The 17,264-nt window shown below is 34.6% G+C and overlaps 1 protein-coding gene across 1 annotated transcript; it reads left to right on the top strand.

Moving 5' to 3' along the window:
- Nucleotides 1-12,912: 12,912 nt before the first annotated feature.
- On the top strand, nucleotides 12,913-13,620 carry LOC131875229 (uncharacterized). Its single transcript, XM_059219296.1, has one exon. It carries the CDS (start codon nucleotides 12,913-12,915, stop codon nucleotides 13,618-13,620), a length of 708 nt encoding a protein of 235 aa, XP_059075279.1.
- The last annotated feature ends 3,644 nt before the right edge of the window (nucleotides 13,621-17,264 follow it).

Here is a 17,264-nt window from a genome sequence, read left to right as displayed (position 1 = left end):
ATGAACCAAAGCGCTCATGGAGGACCAAAGTGATAGCATTCTGGTCATGAGGACCAAAGCGTCTATCACTCTGGTCTCAACATTTTTTCCATAATTTTCTGACACAAGTTCAGATCCCCTTCTTTTGCTCATATCCTAGTTTACAACTCTATTTGGCTTCTACAAGATTTCGTTTTTATCATTACATTTCAATTTCTCATTATTTGTTATAAATTCAGTATTTGCAATTAAAAATCTAATTCAAACATAATTTCTACTAAAATAAAAGGGGAAATAGAACCTTAATCAGTATTCAACACTCTTCTTAATAGAATTGACGTTGGATCTATTGAGTTCATCAACATCCCCCTTTTAATGTAGTTCTTGTTAAAGTTAAGCCATTTCCAATTTTGCAAAGCATAACTTGTGAAACCCTAATTTTCCACCCATTAAAATTTTAATATTTGCATTTTCATTTAGCCTCTATCCCTTCTAATCAAGGGTAACTCTAAGAAACCACCCCCTGGACAAAATTATAAAATCCTAGTGAATCAGACATTATATTTGGGGGGAAAATTTCTTATTGATGGTGAATTTTTTTTTCAAATTTGGAAAATAAATAATTTGTATTGGCGATTTTTTATAAGGGTATGAAAATTCCATAAAAACCTTGTAAATAATTCATTATTGTGTAGGGAAAATATATAATGTAGGAGGCAAATTTTTTTCGTTTAAAGGTAAAAATATAAAAGTGTATGGGGGAAAAATAATTTTTGTGTATTGGCGATTTTTATCTACCATTTGAAAATTATTTAATTTTATTGGTTAATATTTCGTTATATTTATGGAAAAATAAATATTTTAGTAGCGATTTCATAAATTCATTGTCATTTTTGTTATCTAATTAATGCAACATCACGTCAAGTCTAGACACTGCATGATGTCTCAATAAGCATGACCTCATCGACACATCACGCGTACCTAAAATCCATCAATGATTTAAAAGCGTGCGATTACCATAGATCAATGGCTGAAGTTTTATTTCAGCCCAAATTTTTGAAGATAACATAGTTCTCCATAAAGTCTCTGAAATGGAATTCGAGACAATAAACATGTATCAAATCTTATCCTAATTGAGTAATAACATTTTAATGTCTAATCATGGACATTCTCTAACTACGATCCACTCAGTATGCACAACTTCCAATCTGGTAATTGGTAGTGGTTTACAGTTGTTTCCAATTTTGCACATTCGTGCATTTATGAGAAAGATTTACTAAGAGACATGAAATATTTTAAAAAATTTAAAGGAAAAAATATTTAATATGGTTGGTGAAGGAATATCTAGTATCAAGAGCTATTTATAGATGATCAAGTTGTTTAAGGAGTAATAATAGACTGGATTATATGATTCATTGGCCCTATGCCCTACAATCTAGATGTCTGAGGTCTCTCGGGTGACCACTAACGGGTCCCCACTGAATAAGAATGAAATCAAGAGTGCAAATAGATAGAGATTAATTTAGAATAATATTATAACACTTCAAAAATATGATCACTCACCTTTAGGTCACTAGCAATTGCCAATGTAGTGAGCAACAATTGTTGTTCCTAGTCCAAAACTTTTCTATTGATCTGAATTGAGAGCCCAGAACCAACCAAACTATGTAGAGATAGATCTAACATTTGAATATATTTATACCAATCCTTATTTGGCAAATTTGGCGAGAATTTTATATGGTATAAAAATATTTGGCAAATTTTGCTTAACTACGTCTAATATAATTTTTGGGGTGATTATGGGCCTTCCAATTAAATGGCAAATATAATAGAGTTAGAAAAAATTAGGGTGAATGGAGACACATCTGCAAAATGCCAGGCAAATTGGGTCGTCCTAGAAAATAGATCTTTATATGGCTTTTGGTGAATTATGGTCATCTATTAAGGCAACCTTGGAGAGTGTAAGCGAAAAAATTGAATTTACCATGTGAAAATGTGGATTCTATTGGCGAAATCTTCACATAAATACAATTAGTTACATAAAAAAATGGATGATTGGGTCGTGCATTTGACAAATATTTATAAATTTCTAGTGTCATGGCCACCCCCGGTCAGTACAATATATTCGCCATTTTCCAGGTCACTGACGTGAAATATTTGCCATTAGCAAATATTCACCACTAAAGTAAACGCTTCTTCTAAGCATAAGCTCTCTTTTTCATCAATCATAGCTATTGTTGATATGTGAACACCAACATGAGGTTCAACTTAGGAAATCCCCTATATAGCATAACATTTTTTTCCCATTTTCATGTGTGCTAGTTCAGATGTAACAATAGAGGAGTTTACAAATGAGGAGAGTAGATGATGATAGCCAGCTCAAGATTTCTAACAACTAAAAACACTAGGACTAGTGTGTCTGGCACCCATGTTTGACACTTTTTGGATTTTTTTTTGGAGATAGGCCTACAAAACCTCTTGATTGCATTTCTACCCCATTCAATCAATTTGGACACACCCAAAAATAGGGCATTGAACATCCATGTATGTTCCTTTCAAATTTATATTGTGTCTATAGGTTCTTCTTAGTGTCTTATTACTATATTTGGCCTACTATGGTGGTTTTTTGTTCTATAATTAATTGTTATTATCGAAAACCATCATTTTCCTATAGCTAAAGCTAGATGTCAAACACAAACTTCAAATTCACAATTATATTGCAACAAAGAAATAAAATCCAATTGTTGAACTATCCTATCAAAAGTGTAGCTAAACTTATTCATGTTCTAATGCTATGTTATGGAGATTTGATATCTTAGTTTTCATCCATAGGCCTAAGATCTCATTTCCACACATATCAACATTAATTATAAATTTTCCTATTTGATAATTAATTTATTCCTTTGTTGATAATATAACCATGTTTAAACACACAACTTTATAAAATGAGTAAAATTAAAATTTTATGCAATTAATATTTAAAAAAAGATACAAATTATATTTACTTATTAAATTCTTTTAATCTAAGTTTTAGATATCTTATAACATTGATAAATTATTTAAACATTCTATAGAATATTCATTCAAATATTATTATTTGATTATTCAATATTAATTAAATAATTAACAAAATTATAAGATAAAAATATATTTTTTTAATTTAATATGTTATTAAATTAATTATATTATATTATTTAATTATTATATAATTAATATTGTTTCAATATACAATTCAGTTATTGTTAGTTAATCATTTGATTCAAAATCATTGCTTGGGATACTCATATTGTTATAGTAGTGGTATTTGTAGGATCATCAATTTAAACCATTAGCGAGTAATAAAAATATATTATTACTTTCAAATTAAGTGATGATGGAAACAATAAATAAATTGAAATTTTAATTTTAAGTAAATAAACAAAATAATGATAGTTTTATGTCATGTAAATCATTATGAAGCAATTGTATAAAAAAAAAAAATTAAGAATATATATCTAAAACACAAACCAAACTATGTTTAAATAAATAAAAATGTAATGCATAGATGTTTTCCTTAATCAATAAAAACTTAAATATCTAGATTTAAAAAAAAATACTCAAAAGGGATGCATACCAATTTTAACAATGTGCATAAAATATATAATAAAAAATAAATGCTGTACAATATGAAGATTATTATTATAATAGAAAAATAACCAAAATATATAAAATAAATTGTATCTTGCTTAAAATTTATATTAATATATTACAAATATAAATTAAATTGTTTGAAACACTAGAAGTCAAAGGAAAACATATGTTATATAAAGTTATCATGACCAAAAAGTCAAAAATATTTAATTTTTTTTCTTTAAACTAGAATTTTAAAAAAATGTGAAGTTAAAAATATTTTGAACATTTTCTTTAAATCAAATTTAAAAAAAAAATGTAACTGAAAGTTACACTTTCAATTTTCAAAGTCTTGCAACTCAAAAAGATTTGATCACGAGTGGGCTCATTAAGAACTTTTAAACTTCACCAACAAATCAAGTGCCCATTCGTAATATAATTTTTAGTGTTAATTACAATTTAGTACTCTTATGCTTTTTAAAGTGAAATAATGAGAAAATGCATTTCTACATTTTTACATAAATTTTTCAAAATATAGGTAGGCTTGTTTTATATACATATACACACACATATATATATACATATACATCACTTATATGTGTATATATACATATGGATGTATATGTATGTATACATATATACATAGCCAAGGTATGTTCACCCATCTTGGATGCACATTGGCATGCACGTGGGCCAGGTGAGTCCCCAACCTTGGTACACACATACATATACTTGTATATCTATATACATATACACACACACATATACATATACAATTGAAGACATAAAATTTCCACTGTCCATGTTAATGAGTTTAAAGCTTGTGGATTGGATTGTGCCTATTTATTTGTGTCAACATTTTGAATCATTCTTCGTAATCCATCATTTAAGACAAAATGTTAAAAAAGAGATATGGATGTGTCATAGAAGATGAAGCTTTAAGCTCTAATATAAATTGCAATAAATGAAAGTTTTAAATAGATTTACTCTATATCTAAACTTATAGATCCAAAGATACGCGCATCCATCTTGGATGCACACCAGCATGCATGTGGGACAGGTGTGTCCCATATACTTATACATGTATATCTACACACACACACACACACACACACACATATATATACACATATATATATATAATCATTTATATATATATATAATCATTTCCTTGGAATTCTTTCTCATCCTGATGATGAATCACGAAATGTGATTCAAAACGTTGATGATAAAAAATACACACACAGTTGAATCCAAACAAATTCAAAAGAATACAACATGGATTGTGGAAATCTCATATCATTAATTGACGCAAAGATATTTAAATAGATAATATGTATAAATAGAAGTATTTCTTACATAAAATATGACTTTCCATAGCAGATTTTTTTTTAGCATGATTAAATAGAATTATGTTCTTGACCACAAACAATTATATTCAACATATAATCAACATATTCAAAAATAATAAAAATCTTCCAATACAGACAAGACCATCAAATTTAATCCCTACGGAAAAGCCCAGTTTGAAAACTATATATATATATATATATATACACCCTACCACGAGAAAAACCTCACATCCTATCCTACGCTTCCAAAGAAGATGGCCCTTGTGACAGCGCAAATCACAGATCGCTATCATACAAACTAACTACTACTTCTACTTGGGAGCAATGAATCTGTGAAAACAAACAAATTTTTCCTTCAGACTGCTTTCCTAACTTCTTCTAAAAGAGAAATTTGAAGATTTGATACAATGAACAATGGAGCTCAGGCGTCTATCTCTTTCAATGGTAGGAAAGATGCACGTTCCTTCTTTGCAAGCTGACCACTTGCAAGAAAAATAAGACAGAGAAGCCAATACTATATACATTTACATTTCAGAACACCAATCATTATACTGCGCGCATTCCTCGAAAATCACGTGAGTGAGGGGCCCCGACCTTTGGTGCCCTAATACGTCATCCGTAGTCATAAATAACTAGAAAATAAGGTTATACCCTTTCTGCGTTTGGAAGGCCGTGTTTCGTGTAGGGACAGGATATGTATTCGTATTAAATTTGTAAAATTATTATAAAATGTCAAGTGACATTCAATACGCGGTTTACCAAGATGTATGACAACATTGACAAAATTAAGCATCCTCAAACTTTTAGTGACGCAGCGTAGACGCGACATTCCTAGCCTGCTTGCTGTGTGAAACAATTTGCACACAGGATAATTTCTTAGAGTTGGTTAAACATTTCATGGAATTCTAAATCAATCTTGCCCGTCACGTTTAGAGGCGCTGTACAAAATGGAAAAATAGGCAACGTTTGTATGCAATTTCCACGTTGACTACCGTTTCCAGGTCGTTTTGCTTAGCTTACGAGATACGCGATAATGACAGTCGCGAAACCGCGTCAAGAAGGTTTGGGTTTCCGAAATCCTAGTAAATGGGAAGATACTTGCGTGTAATCCTACTAATAGCCCGTGAAGCGAAATAATAAAAGTAGGTCTGACCAACTTGCGAATGATTGTTAGTCAAATAACCTAAAGAAATGAGCTCTATGTAGGAGCACCTCCCTACGAAAATTAGAACCATCGGTGATAGAATAACAGAATAAAATATTATATATGTTGGGGGTACTCAAATTTTCTATGTAATTGTTTGGGCAAATATCCTTTGATTTATATTTTGATTAAATTAAGTGTGGAAAGGTCCTAATCTATTACATGTCTTTATCAAAAATCAATAGTAAATAGCTAAAAAAATATCATAGGTCTTAGAGAGAAAGTCCACAAAAAAATAACGATAGAAAAGTTTAAAACCAATACATATAATGTCTAATACAATTATAGTCTCAAAACGGCCACTTAAGATCAACTAACAACATAAAACGATATACGATAAAAAAAAAATAGGGGCATCAAGTAATGTAACTCCAATCATCCATCACCCTGTCCAACTTAACTTCCCATGGAGAGGAAACATTGATCTTTTTGCCTTAAGTTTTTCCTTTGCTTTGGCTCCCTAGCACTTTCCTCTTTTTCTTTCTTTTAATCATTTTGACAATGGTCACCACTCCAATCATGTCTCTGTATTAGGTACCTATTAATTTTCACCAAATCTTGAATTCCTTTCTCTAGGCGTATAAGCCACTATTTGTTCTTTTCATAGCCAAGATAGGTTTTTTCATAGCCAAGATAGGTTTGAGGAGTCTCCAAATTGTCCACCAGAGTACTCAAGTCTTCTAATTTAGTAGCTAACACATGCTAGTTTTGGGATGAATTGTCTTCCCTGATAACACCATTTTGAGCCCTTTACTCCTTGTCCTCTTTAGCATGATCCTTAAGGATGTTAAGCTTCTCAAGGGCATCCAAGAATTGATTCTGAGTATTTAGGGAATGCAAAAATAAGTCATCAAGAATCAAGTATAGGGGCTCTCATCCTAGGTATCCTCACTACTATCAATATCTTTACGATTAATTGCTCAATGTTATGGTGTGTTGATATTTTATGCATTTTAATTTAGTTTGTTATTTTGTTAAGCTTGAAAGGGAGAGAAAGATGAGTGAGGAAGCGAGACAAAGTGTGGGAAGAGAGTGTAAATAATAGAAATGGGGGAGGGAAAGAGGAACAAAGAGAGTGGAGGAATAAGTAAAATTAGAGATGGAAGGAGGGTGATGAAAGAAAGGGGATAAATATAGATTGTTCAAAGAGATGTTGAGATCTATAGAGGAAGAAAGAGATGATAGAGAGAGAGACCACAAGGTTGTAAAGAGAGAGAGATCGTAGAGTTAGAAAAATGGAGAGGCGTACAGTGAGATGGAGAGAAAGAGATAGGAAGAGAGTATGATAGTGGGTGAAACAGAAAGTTAAAAAGCCAGAAACATGTAGATAGATATAGAGATAGCGATAAAGAGAGAACAAATAAAAGAGAGATGGAGAGGCTGAGACAGGGATACAGATGGAGGAAGTGAGAGAATGTTAATAGGAAAAATAGAATGGTATATGGGGAGAAAAACATAGAGATAGAGATATCAGTCAACATATAGTTAGAGATGGGGAGAGAGGGATGGGGAAAGAGGGTGAGGGATAGGGTGAGGGAAGAAAAAAGAGATAGGGAGGAAGTTATTGGGAATTATAGATCAAGAGAGAGAAGAGATATAAAGAGTGAAAGAGAGAGAGGAGGGACCTCAAGGTAAAAGTAGAACTAGATAGGGAGAGGGATGAGAAATACAAGGAATGAGAGAGATAGAGAGACAATGGAGAAAAGGAGAGGGGCAAAATATAATGATATAGAGATGGAAACATATAAATGAAATTAAAGAGAGATAGGGGAGCAATAGAGGGAGTGGGATAAAGAGGAAGATGGAGATATAGATAAAGAGAGAGATCAAAGGGGGAAGGGAGAGATATAGAGGGAGAAAGAAAGAAAGAGATAGATGAAGAGAGATAAATGGAGAAAGATGGAGATGGAGAGATACAAAGACATAGATAAGAGAGTGTGTGTTAGAAATAGGTGAGGGAGAGGTATCTTGGGAGAGATAGAGAAAGAGGGGGCATGTACACATGAAGAATGGATATTATTATTATTTGTTGAACTTTCTCTTTGCTTCAAATATATGAAAATATATATTAATAGAAATAATCATGTAATTTTAAAAACCTATTTAGCACTACTACCCTATATTATTATCATTAGTAGTATTAAAGAAACAAAATTAGGAAAGACGTGCTCAATAGACAAAACTTAATTATTCCACTGCTATACTTATGAACTATATAATGATGTGTCATTGCATCGAATTTAATCCAATGAACCATGCAAATTTATTGCACTCTATATGGTTTTAACAATTGTCTTATGGTCAAGCTAAAAAAACATCACAAGTTATTATTCTATAGTCTACCCACATCTTGGAAAAACTAAATATTCAATGCAAGATAAAAGAAAACAAAATTCCTTTTATGTGTCAAAGTAATCAAAAAAACTTAAAGAAAACTTCTTGATTAGGTACTTTCTAAATCACTTTTCAATAATAATCATAGGTCCCATAGGATATTCAATCTCTTTAGAATCTATTATACATTCCACTAGTATCTCTTTTTCTCAACATAATGAAAATAATAATCCACTTCTTATTCATTGTATTTATCTACAATAAATAGATTAATATGATTTCAAAATTTCATCAAATTAAATCAAAATTCCTAATTCAATAAATTCTAAGGCTCATTAATTATAAAATTAAGGGAACAATTTTTTAAATTCAACATGTATTTTTGTAACTTGCAACTACATAAACTAACTTTTCGATTTTGTCAACAATCTTATCCAAGAATTTAATTTTCAATTTTTTTGCAAGTACAACTAAATATTACAAGTCCAAGATGTGTGGCTAATCATTTCAACTAACTATCTACTTTAATATTTTGTTTAATTTAATAAATTAAACTTTGGAAATTAATTTGTTGCAATGTGAAATTATAAAGTGTAATCTATAGAATGTAGATGGTAATATGAATCAAATTCTTTTGAGTACACCTCAAATTAGTCAACGTATCTTCTCTCATGCATTATTAGAATTTCAATCAATTGGAATATGCTAACATATTACTACAAAGTTATTGTCAATTTTCTATAAGGAATGTGTACTATACAATATATTTTAATTAAAATTGTGATAACTGAGTTATGATTAGTTATGACAAGCAACATGACCATTCTTAATAAAAACCTATAATAATGTATTATTTTTCTAAATTCTATATTTCGATGGCACGGGGCTCTGCTACTTTTTGGCGGTCTGGTGATGCGATTCTGCTAACTGGATCCCTCTGATGGCTTTTCATTTGCGGCTTCAAGCACGGACTTCTCCCAAGGTGTTGGCATGGATCTAGAGGAGGTCTCCCTCCTCCAACTGGTTTGCATTGTCTTTTCCCTCTTTACTCTGCATTTATGTTTCCGTAGCTGCTTAGTTGTCTTTGTTCTTGCTGCCCCCTCTTGGGCGTACGTTAGCTCCGCCTTTAATGGCGGCAGAGATTGATGGGGAGCCTCATTCCCAATCCTCGCCGCCCTCCTCCCAACCCTCTCTGCAACCAAAGTCATTCTGCGAGGCCGTAGGTGGAGGCTCGAGCTCCGTCATGAAAGACGCCAGGTTCATGGATGCTACAAATGGCGATGGAGCAGGTCCACAAGGTAAGGACCCTGGCTTCGGCTGCAATTCCTTCACCATTTCCCCGAATGAAGCCATGGCAAATGAAATTACCTTGGAAAAAAATAGGTTGAAAGATTCTGCCATTTTCTTTGCCTGTGTGGATACTGATAAATGCCCTCCGCGGAAATTCATGGATGACTGGTTTTACAATTATTGGAATCTAAAATTAGGGCTTCATTTTTCTTTCTCTAGACAAATTCAAAAGGGGTTGTTCATCATATTTTTTAATTCACATGAAATGCAATCAAAGGTTCTAAATAAATTATACTGGAATGTGGGTAAAACGGCCTTTCGTTCCCTAAGTTGGTCCCCTGAAGCTAATCCTGAAGAAATCTTGGCTCTTTCGAGCCCTAGATGGGTAGTTCTTAAGAATATACCGCCATTTTTATGGAAGTTCATCCCTCAAATTGTCGAACCCCTCGGTAAGTTCATCTGCATGGATGAAAACCCACATCTTGTTCTCCATCTGGATGCCAGAGTGCTCATCTCCATTTTACCTGGAATTAACTTGCCCAATTCCCTTTAGCTCAATATTGTAGAGGGCGTTTTCTCCTGCTCACTGGAATTCCTGGGAGGTCTGAATGCGTGCTTCCTCTGTAAATATGAGGGACATGTGAGGAAGAATTGCCCCATATTGAGGAAAAATGCCTCTACCACGAATGCTTCTAAACCTAATCCCGCCTCCAACAGTCACTCCGTCCCGTCCGCTCAGCCCATGGCAGACTTCACCCCTGCCTCTCACCCAGAACCTCCCATTCTTGCCTCGGACCCCCTGCTCCCTCCCTCTGTCATGACTCCTCCTCTCCAACCTCCGGATGCCACCTCCCATGCCTTATCGGATGATGGATACCAAGTCGTGATGAACTCCAAAAAGCACAGAAGGAAGAATGCTCAGCAATTGGTTCTGGATAAGGGTGGAGCTTCCTCTAAGCCTCCCCTGCTCAATTTTCCTCACACCCCCTCTAAGGTTAAAAGCCTAATTAATAGTTTTGAAGCCCCTCGTAGATGCTCTGGCAGTATTGTTATTGGGGATGGCTCCACTAACGTCTCTGAGAAGATCGAGGTCACCCTTTGTAACGATAGCGGTAGTGGCTCCAATAGGGACTTGTCCATAAATTCTACCATGGCTCAGGTCATCAGTGTTGGCACTAGCGTTGCTAGGAACTCTGCTTTTTTCTCCTCTAGCATGCTCCCCCCACAAGAGCCTTGTTCAGAGGCAATCGCCTTATCAACAAAATTGGAAGAATATCTCCCAGGAAGTATCTGTCTGGAGGAAGATGCGCCTGGAGATGACCTTGAAGTGCAAATAGATGGCACTTCTAAACCTACTAGAAGGGGAAGGCCCTTGGGGTCTAAGAATTAAACTAACTCTGCTAAGAAAAAGGACAAGGGCTCCCCTTCTTGTGATAGCAGCCTCTTGGCTGTTGAAGGTCCATAATTACCCCATCTGGTATACCATTAAATTCGTCTCATGGAATGTGAGAGGTCTGGAGGCTCCAGACAGGAAGAGGATTGTTAAACGTTTTCTGGATTCCCATAAAGATCTGGACTTCTTGATGCTCCAGGAACTAAAATCTGTTAACTTTACATTGGAAACCAATCTAAATGTCATTTGGAAAGACTCTATCAAGTTCTGCTCCATCCATCTCAAGGTTAGGGGAGGTGTTGGTTTGCTTGCTAGCCCCAGATGGGTGAATTACATCACCGATAATGGCTGCTCCCCTTGTAATAGGGTTGTTTGGACCTCGGTTAGCATTAACAATACCCTCCTTGGGATCTGTAACATATATGTGTCTAATGACTATAAAGAAAGAATTGCCCTCTGGGATTGGATTGCCTCCCTCCCCGACATACCTTGGATCATAGGGGGTGATTTTAACATGGTAGAACATGGTGAGGACAAAATGGGAGGCACAACCTTTTGTTGGAAGGGTTCTAAAAAAGCCCATTGGGATAGGATGAAACAGATCAGAAATCTATTTGACCCTCTGCTTGGTAAGAAGGTTGAATCCAAGGGACTATGGAACACTTGGTGTAATTCCCAAATAGGTCCCAACAGAATCTATTGCAGGCTCGACTGTCTTTATGCCAATAAAGACCTCCTCTCATTTACCCCTAACGCTTATGATAACCTTGTCATGGTATGCCCCTTTACACTTTCTGATCATCACCCCATCTCTGCCCATATCAGATTAGCTGACCCTCTTCTGACCAATAGGTTAGGGCCTAAGAAGTTCATACTCAATACTAACCTCCTCCAAGATATGGATGTGCTCTCTGCCATTAGCATTATCAGATTGATCAATAAAAGTAACAAGGATCTCACATCACAAATTGACAAATGGAACTTTAATATTAACTCTTGGCAAAAACTCCTGCAAACTATTGGTCAAAAAAGAGCCAAAGACTATAGATATGAGGAAAGTATCCTCAACAACAACCTCTCACAGATGGAAAGTGAAGTCCAGTCTGACCCCTCCAACCCTAAACTTGCTGCTAATGTGGCTAGTGCAAGGGATGCTCTAAGACGACACCAGCAAACCAAGATCAAGGGGGCCATGATTAGGGCCCCCACCCACTGGCTGCAATCTGGTGACAAAGGCTCCAAGTTTTTCTTTAACCTTCTTAGGCAAAAGCATAACTGGGAAACAATTGATAGAATCATCATTGATAATGATGAGATCTCTGACCTTGATAAGATTAAAGAGTCCTTTGCTCTCTTCTACCAAAATTTATTCACCTTTGAGGAGTCTAAGGCAGATAAGACCCTTAGAATAAAGTTTCAAGCCATCATCCCCAGAAGAATCTCTAAGGAAGATGCCTTCCTCCTGAAGCGGCATTTCTCCCTTAATGAAATCCAAAGTGCCATTAATTCCCTCCATGATGATAAAGCTCTGGGGCCTGACGGGCTCCCTATTGAATTTTACAAAGCTAATAGTGACTGGATCTGCTCTGACCTACTGGACGTTTACAATGAGGTTGTCCTTAAAGGCTCTCTTGGAGGTTCTATCAACAAGGGCACTATCAAGCTCATACCCAAGGATGGGGATAAGGCCCTCATCAAAAAATTGGAGACCCATTACTCTTCTCAATGTCTCCTATAAAATCTTCGCTAAAATGCTTGCTATGAGGCTGGAAAAAATCCTTCCTAGGTTCATATGCTCTACACAGACTGGGTTCATTAAAGGTCGATATATTCTGGAAAACCTCATCACCAGTTGGGAAGCTATGGACTGGGCTAAGGTTTCTGGGCAACATGCTACTATGTTTCTCCTAGATTTCAAAAAAGTCTATGATAGGGTGGAATGGGGCTTTATTCTCCTGATGCTTGAATCCTTTGGTTTTCCTGGGGAATTTTTCTACTATGTTAGAGTCCTCCTACAGGATGGTTCTGCACAGATTGATGTTAATGGCTCCCTCTCACCTCCTATTTCGCTTTCCTGCTCCATTCGTCAGGGGTGCCCTCTAGCCCTTGCCCTATTTGTCATTGCCTCAGATGCGTTATACTATCTCCTTAGAGATAGCTCGCTCTCCCCCAAAGTAAATGGAGTTAGGCTCCCTGATGACAATGAACTTATCAACATTCAATTTGCTGATGACACAGCCCTCTTTGTGGAACTTACCAAAACTAACATAGATCACCTTAATCAAAAACTTCACCTGTTTGGCTCTATCTCGGGAGCCCGGATCTCTAAGGCCAAGTCGACATTCCTTAGTTGGAAGGAGCATCCCCCGGATTGGTTTGAGAACTTTGAGTATCAATGGGGTGGCCTGTCCAAGATTGTTAGATACCTTGGTGCCCCTTTTCTGTATCCCCCTCCCTGAAGGATATGTGGCTCTGGGTTAAAGAGAAAATTGACAAGAAACTGAACAAATGGAACAATAGATTCCTCTCCCTAGCTGGTAGAGTCCAAGTTTGCCAAGAAATCCTCTCATCTTATAATATCTAATATTCCTCTACTTGGATGTTTAACAACTACCAGATCCTTGATATTCAAAAGGCTATTAGATGGTTTCTCTGGTCGGATGGTAAAGGTAATAGGAAACTGCATGCTGTTAATTGGAAGTGGTGTCACACTGAGAAAAATCTTGCTGGCCTTGGGTTAAAAGATCTTAGGACTCAAGGTATTGCTCTTGCGGCTAAGTGGATCTTCCATGCCTTGGAAAGGAAAGAGCCTTGGAAGGTTTTAATCAGAAGCAACATTGAGAGGGTTGTTCCAAAGAAGGCCAACACCTAGAAAGGGTTACCTTTTTCTGATCTCGTGGCTGGTGATTTCCCTATCTCTATCCAAGGCTCCTGTGTGTTTAGGTCTATTTGGAAGGCCTGGGAACATGTTAGAGGATTTTTAGGAAACGCTAGTGCCAGTAGTGGTGACCTTATCCATGGTGATAGATCTATTTGGTGGAACCTTCATCATGCGGGCAAGCCTTTGGCTCTCACACGGGGGTGCTCAGCTAAGGCCTGGGCCAACAAAGGCATTAAACCCTTCATTGATCTTCTAGAGCATGGGAATATTCCTTCTTCGAAAGAATTCAGTCTGAAATTCAACCTTCCTCCCTCTCAAAAAAGAACCTACCATTTGATTAAGCAGGCTTGTGTAGATCTTGGATTACCTACGAAGTGTTTTGTGGACTCGCATAGTTTTCTTTCCTTTAAATGGTCTGATGGTATTATTTTGTCTAAAATTAAGGCACAAAATATATATGCTAAGCTGAATTCCAATTCCTCTATTATCAATCATGCTAATATGTTATGGTATGCTAACCTCTCTGATCTACAGTGGCAGAAAATCTTTAGCAAGCTTTGGAAAAGTTCGATTGAGCCCAAACTCAAGTGCTTTAAATGGTTGTTGCTGCTGAATAGGCTCCCTTTAAAAAGGAGTTGTGATGCTTTTGATCTTTGCTCTATTTGTAAATTCCCTGATACTAGCAGGCATATCTTCTTTGACTGCTCCATTGCTAGGGAGATCTGGTTAATGTTTGGTTTTTCTATCCCTGACCTTATAAACACAATGGAAGTTGTCTCTGGTTATATTCATGGCTTAAAAAAAGATGCTAATATTTTTTGGTTTATTCTATCTGCTAATATCTTCTGGTATATATGGAAGATTAGGAATGCTGAAAGGTTTGAAGTTCAAACCAAGGCCCTTACTGAATCTTTCCGAAGACTCACTTTTTTTAAAATTGCTATGTAGGTTACTCTTACCATGAACATTGAAAGGAATAAGCTACTAAGATTCCTAAAAGACGGGCACGCAACCATGTTCATCTATGAAATGAAAGATGGGTATGAATGGAGATGCAACATGGACAACCTCTCATCCTTTGAGGAGGCGCTCAAGATACTGAACAATGAAGTTAGAGCTAACAGGAAACCCTCCTATGCCTAGGTTGAAATGCTATCTCATACCCTGAGCCATAAGAACACTATCTGGATGGAAGGACTGCAAGGGTAGACGACATGGGTGGAGGCCATTGATGGCATCCTGTCCTAGATGGCATCCTCTCTCTCTTGTATTCTCCCTGTTGTTTACTTTCGGCCTTTTTTTTTTTTTTTGGGTCATGCACTATGGCGCGATCTCAGACTCTCACTCTAGTTTAGCTTTTGTTTCTGTTGTCATGTGGCGATGACAGCTAACTTTTTGTACTGTTCTCCCTCGATTTTTAATATAAAAAAAAATTGTGAACTCAATTCAATAATCAAATCAATCAATTTATTAATTAAAATAACATAATATATGAATCAAATTAGTTAAACAAATAAAAAAAAATCAGTTAAAATAGTTAAATAATTCTATTGAATAATTAAATGAGTTAGGTAACTATGTTATAGAGCTATTAGGAGCTAGATCCCACAATAATGGGTTATATTTTTTGACCAAATATGACATTAAAATCAGCATTTTGAATGAGATCTTCAATTTCTAACACATATATATCGGAGACCTTTTGTGTAGATTCTAAATCTATATTTCAAAAAATTATGCATATTTTTACATAACTTTTGAAAACTTATATTTTATAGTAATTAGCATTTTTCAGAAGTGACATTTATGTCATCATGAATAACATTTTTTATAAAAAATAATAAAATTCTAATTTTTAAAATATAGATTTGTCACACCAATATCTAGAGTAAGATTGCTTTTTCATTATTTTTTGTTGCGTATATTTTTTTAGTTAATTTTTTATCTCAAGAGTAATTGCAATTTGGATAGAGGTTTATGTCATTACACACAACTCTTTTTGTATGCATTTGAATTAATTTATTCTTTATGTGTTGAAATGAGGATATGAATACCCTGGAAAAATATGTTATTTACAAAAAAAAAGTCTATTTTCCTATTTTCCACACATGTTAAATAAAGACCTTCATGTTCAATTAAAAACACACATTCAAAAGAAATAAAAAATAAATATATTAATGAAATTAAATATATTGAGAATTATAGTTTTTGAAGATCTTATAATAAGGAATAACTACTTACAAAACATAACTTCTTAATCAATTCATTTGGCCCTCGAAAATGTAAAGTAAAAGTAGTTTTAGTGAGGAGACTTGTTCGTATGGTTTAAGACTAGAGGGTTCTATCCAAGGTCATTTGATATAAGAGGGTTTGATCTAACCCTCTCTATTAATTCGTTCAAACAAGACCTCTCAAGGCTCAAATCATTATATTTTATTAAAATGTATGGTTTTAGCCAAAACCCAAGATGTTTGAAATTTGCAACTAACTATTGTTGGATTGTGGATTATGCCTGTACATCCAAATTCTATTATTAATGAGGTAAGCTCAAGATTCAACATAAAATCTTAGTCATTCATTAGTCTGATATAAAAAACTATTAACTAAAGATCAAACCCATGATTCGATCATCCAAAGGCATTATGTCATAAGTACATCTATTTAAGAGGTGTTATATTATGTTTTCAATTCATTATGTTTGTACAATTCATCCTTTTTTTCTATTGAAGGTGACTGTTTAATTCAATTTAAAGGTAATATAAAGAAGGAAAACAAATCAAAGGGCAAGTACATAAGATTTGCCTACAGTTGTATACAAATGAGGATAACAAAACCTCATTTATATTTATTTACAATTTCTTTCGAGCTTGCAAAGAGTCATAAAGTAAGATTGAAACTTAATTTATTTTTTATTGTTATAAAATTATAATTATTTTTTAATAGGAATCTTTTAGAAAAATGTACTTATCTTCTCTAATCTTTTGTCGAAATTATTTCTTTTACATTTTCCTACCTTTTCTGATTTTATTTGATTTTACTTGATTTTACTTCTCTTGTATTTAGATTTTATATAATTATTTATTATATTTACCTTTTTCGCTTTCTTGATCATCTCATTCATTAATTTAATTTCTTCATAATATTAGACCTTGTGTTTAAAAAGATTTAAATAGAGTCACAAAATTGAGACAGTTTTATAGAACTGCACATCACTTCTTGACA

Source organism: Cryptomeria japonica, chromosome 4, assembly GCF_030272615.1.
Source record: "Cryptomeria japonica chromosome 4, Sugi_1.0, whole genome shotgun sequence".
In the NCBI taxonomy this organism is placed as follows: domain Eukaryota; kingdom Viridiplantae; phylum Streptophyta; class Pinopsida; order Cupressales; family Cupressaceae; genus Cryptomeria; species Cryptomeria japonica.
Note: the sequence above shows the minus strand (reverse complement) of the source record. Positions and strands in the feature narration are given on the sequence as shown.

What these genes read in the sequence shown, in the direction of transcription:
- LOC131875229 (XM_059219296.1), top strand. Translation starts at nt 12,913, where the DNA reads ATGCTTGCTATGAGGCTGGAAAAAATCCTTCCTAGGTTCATATGCTCT.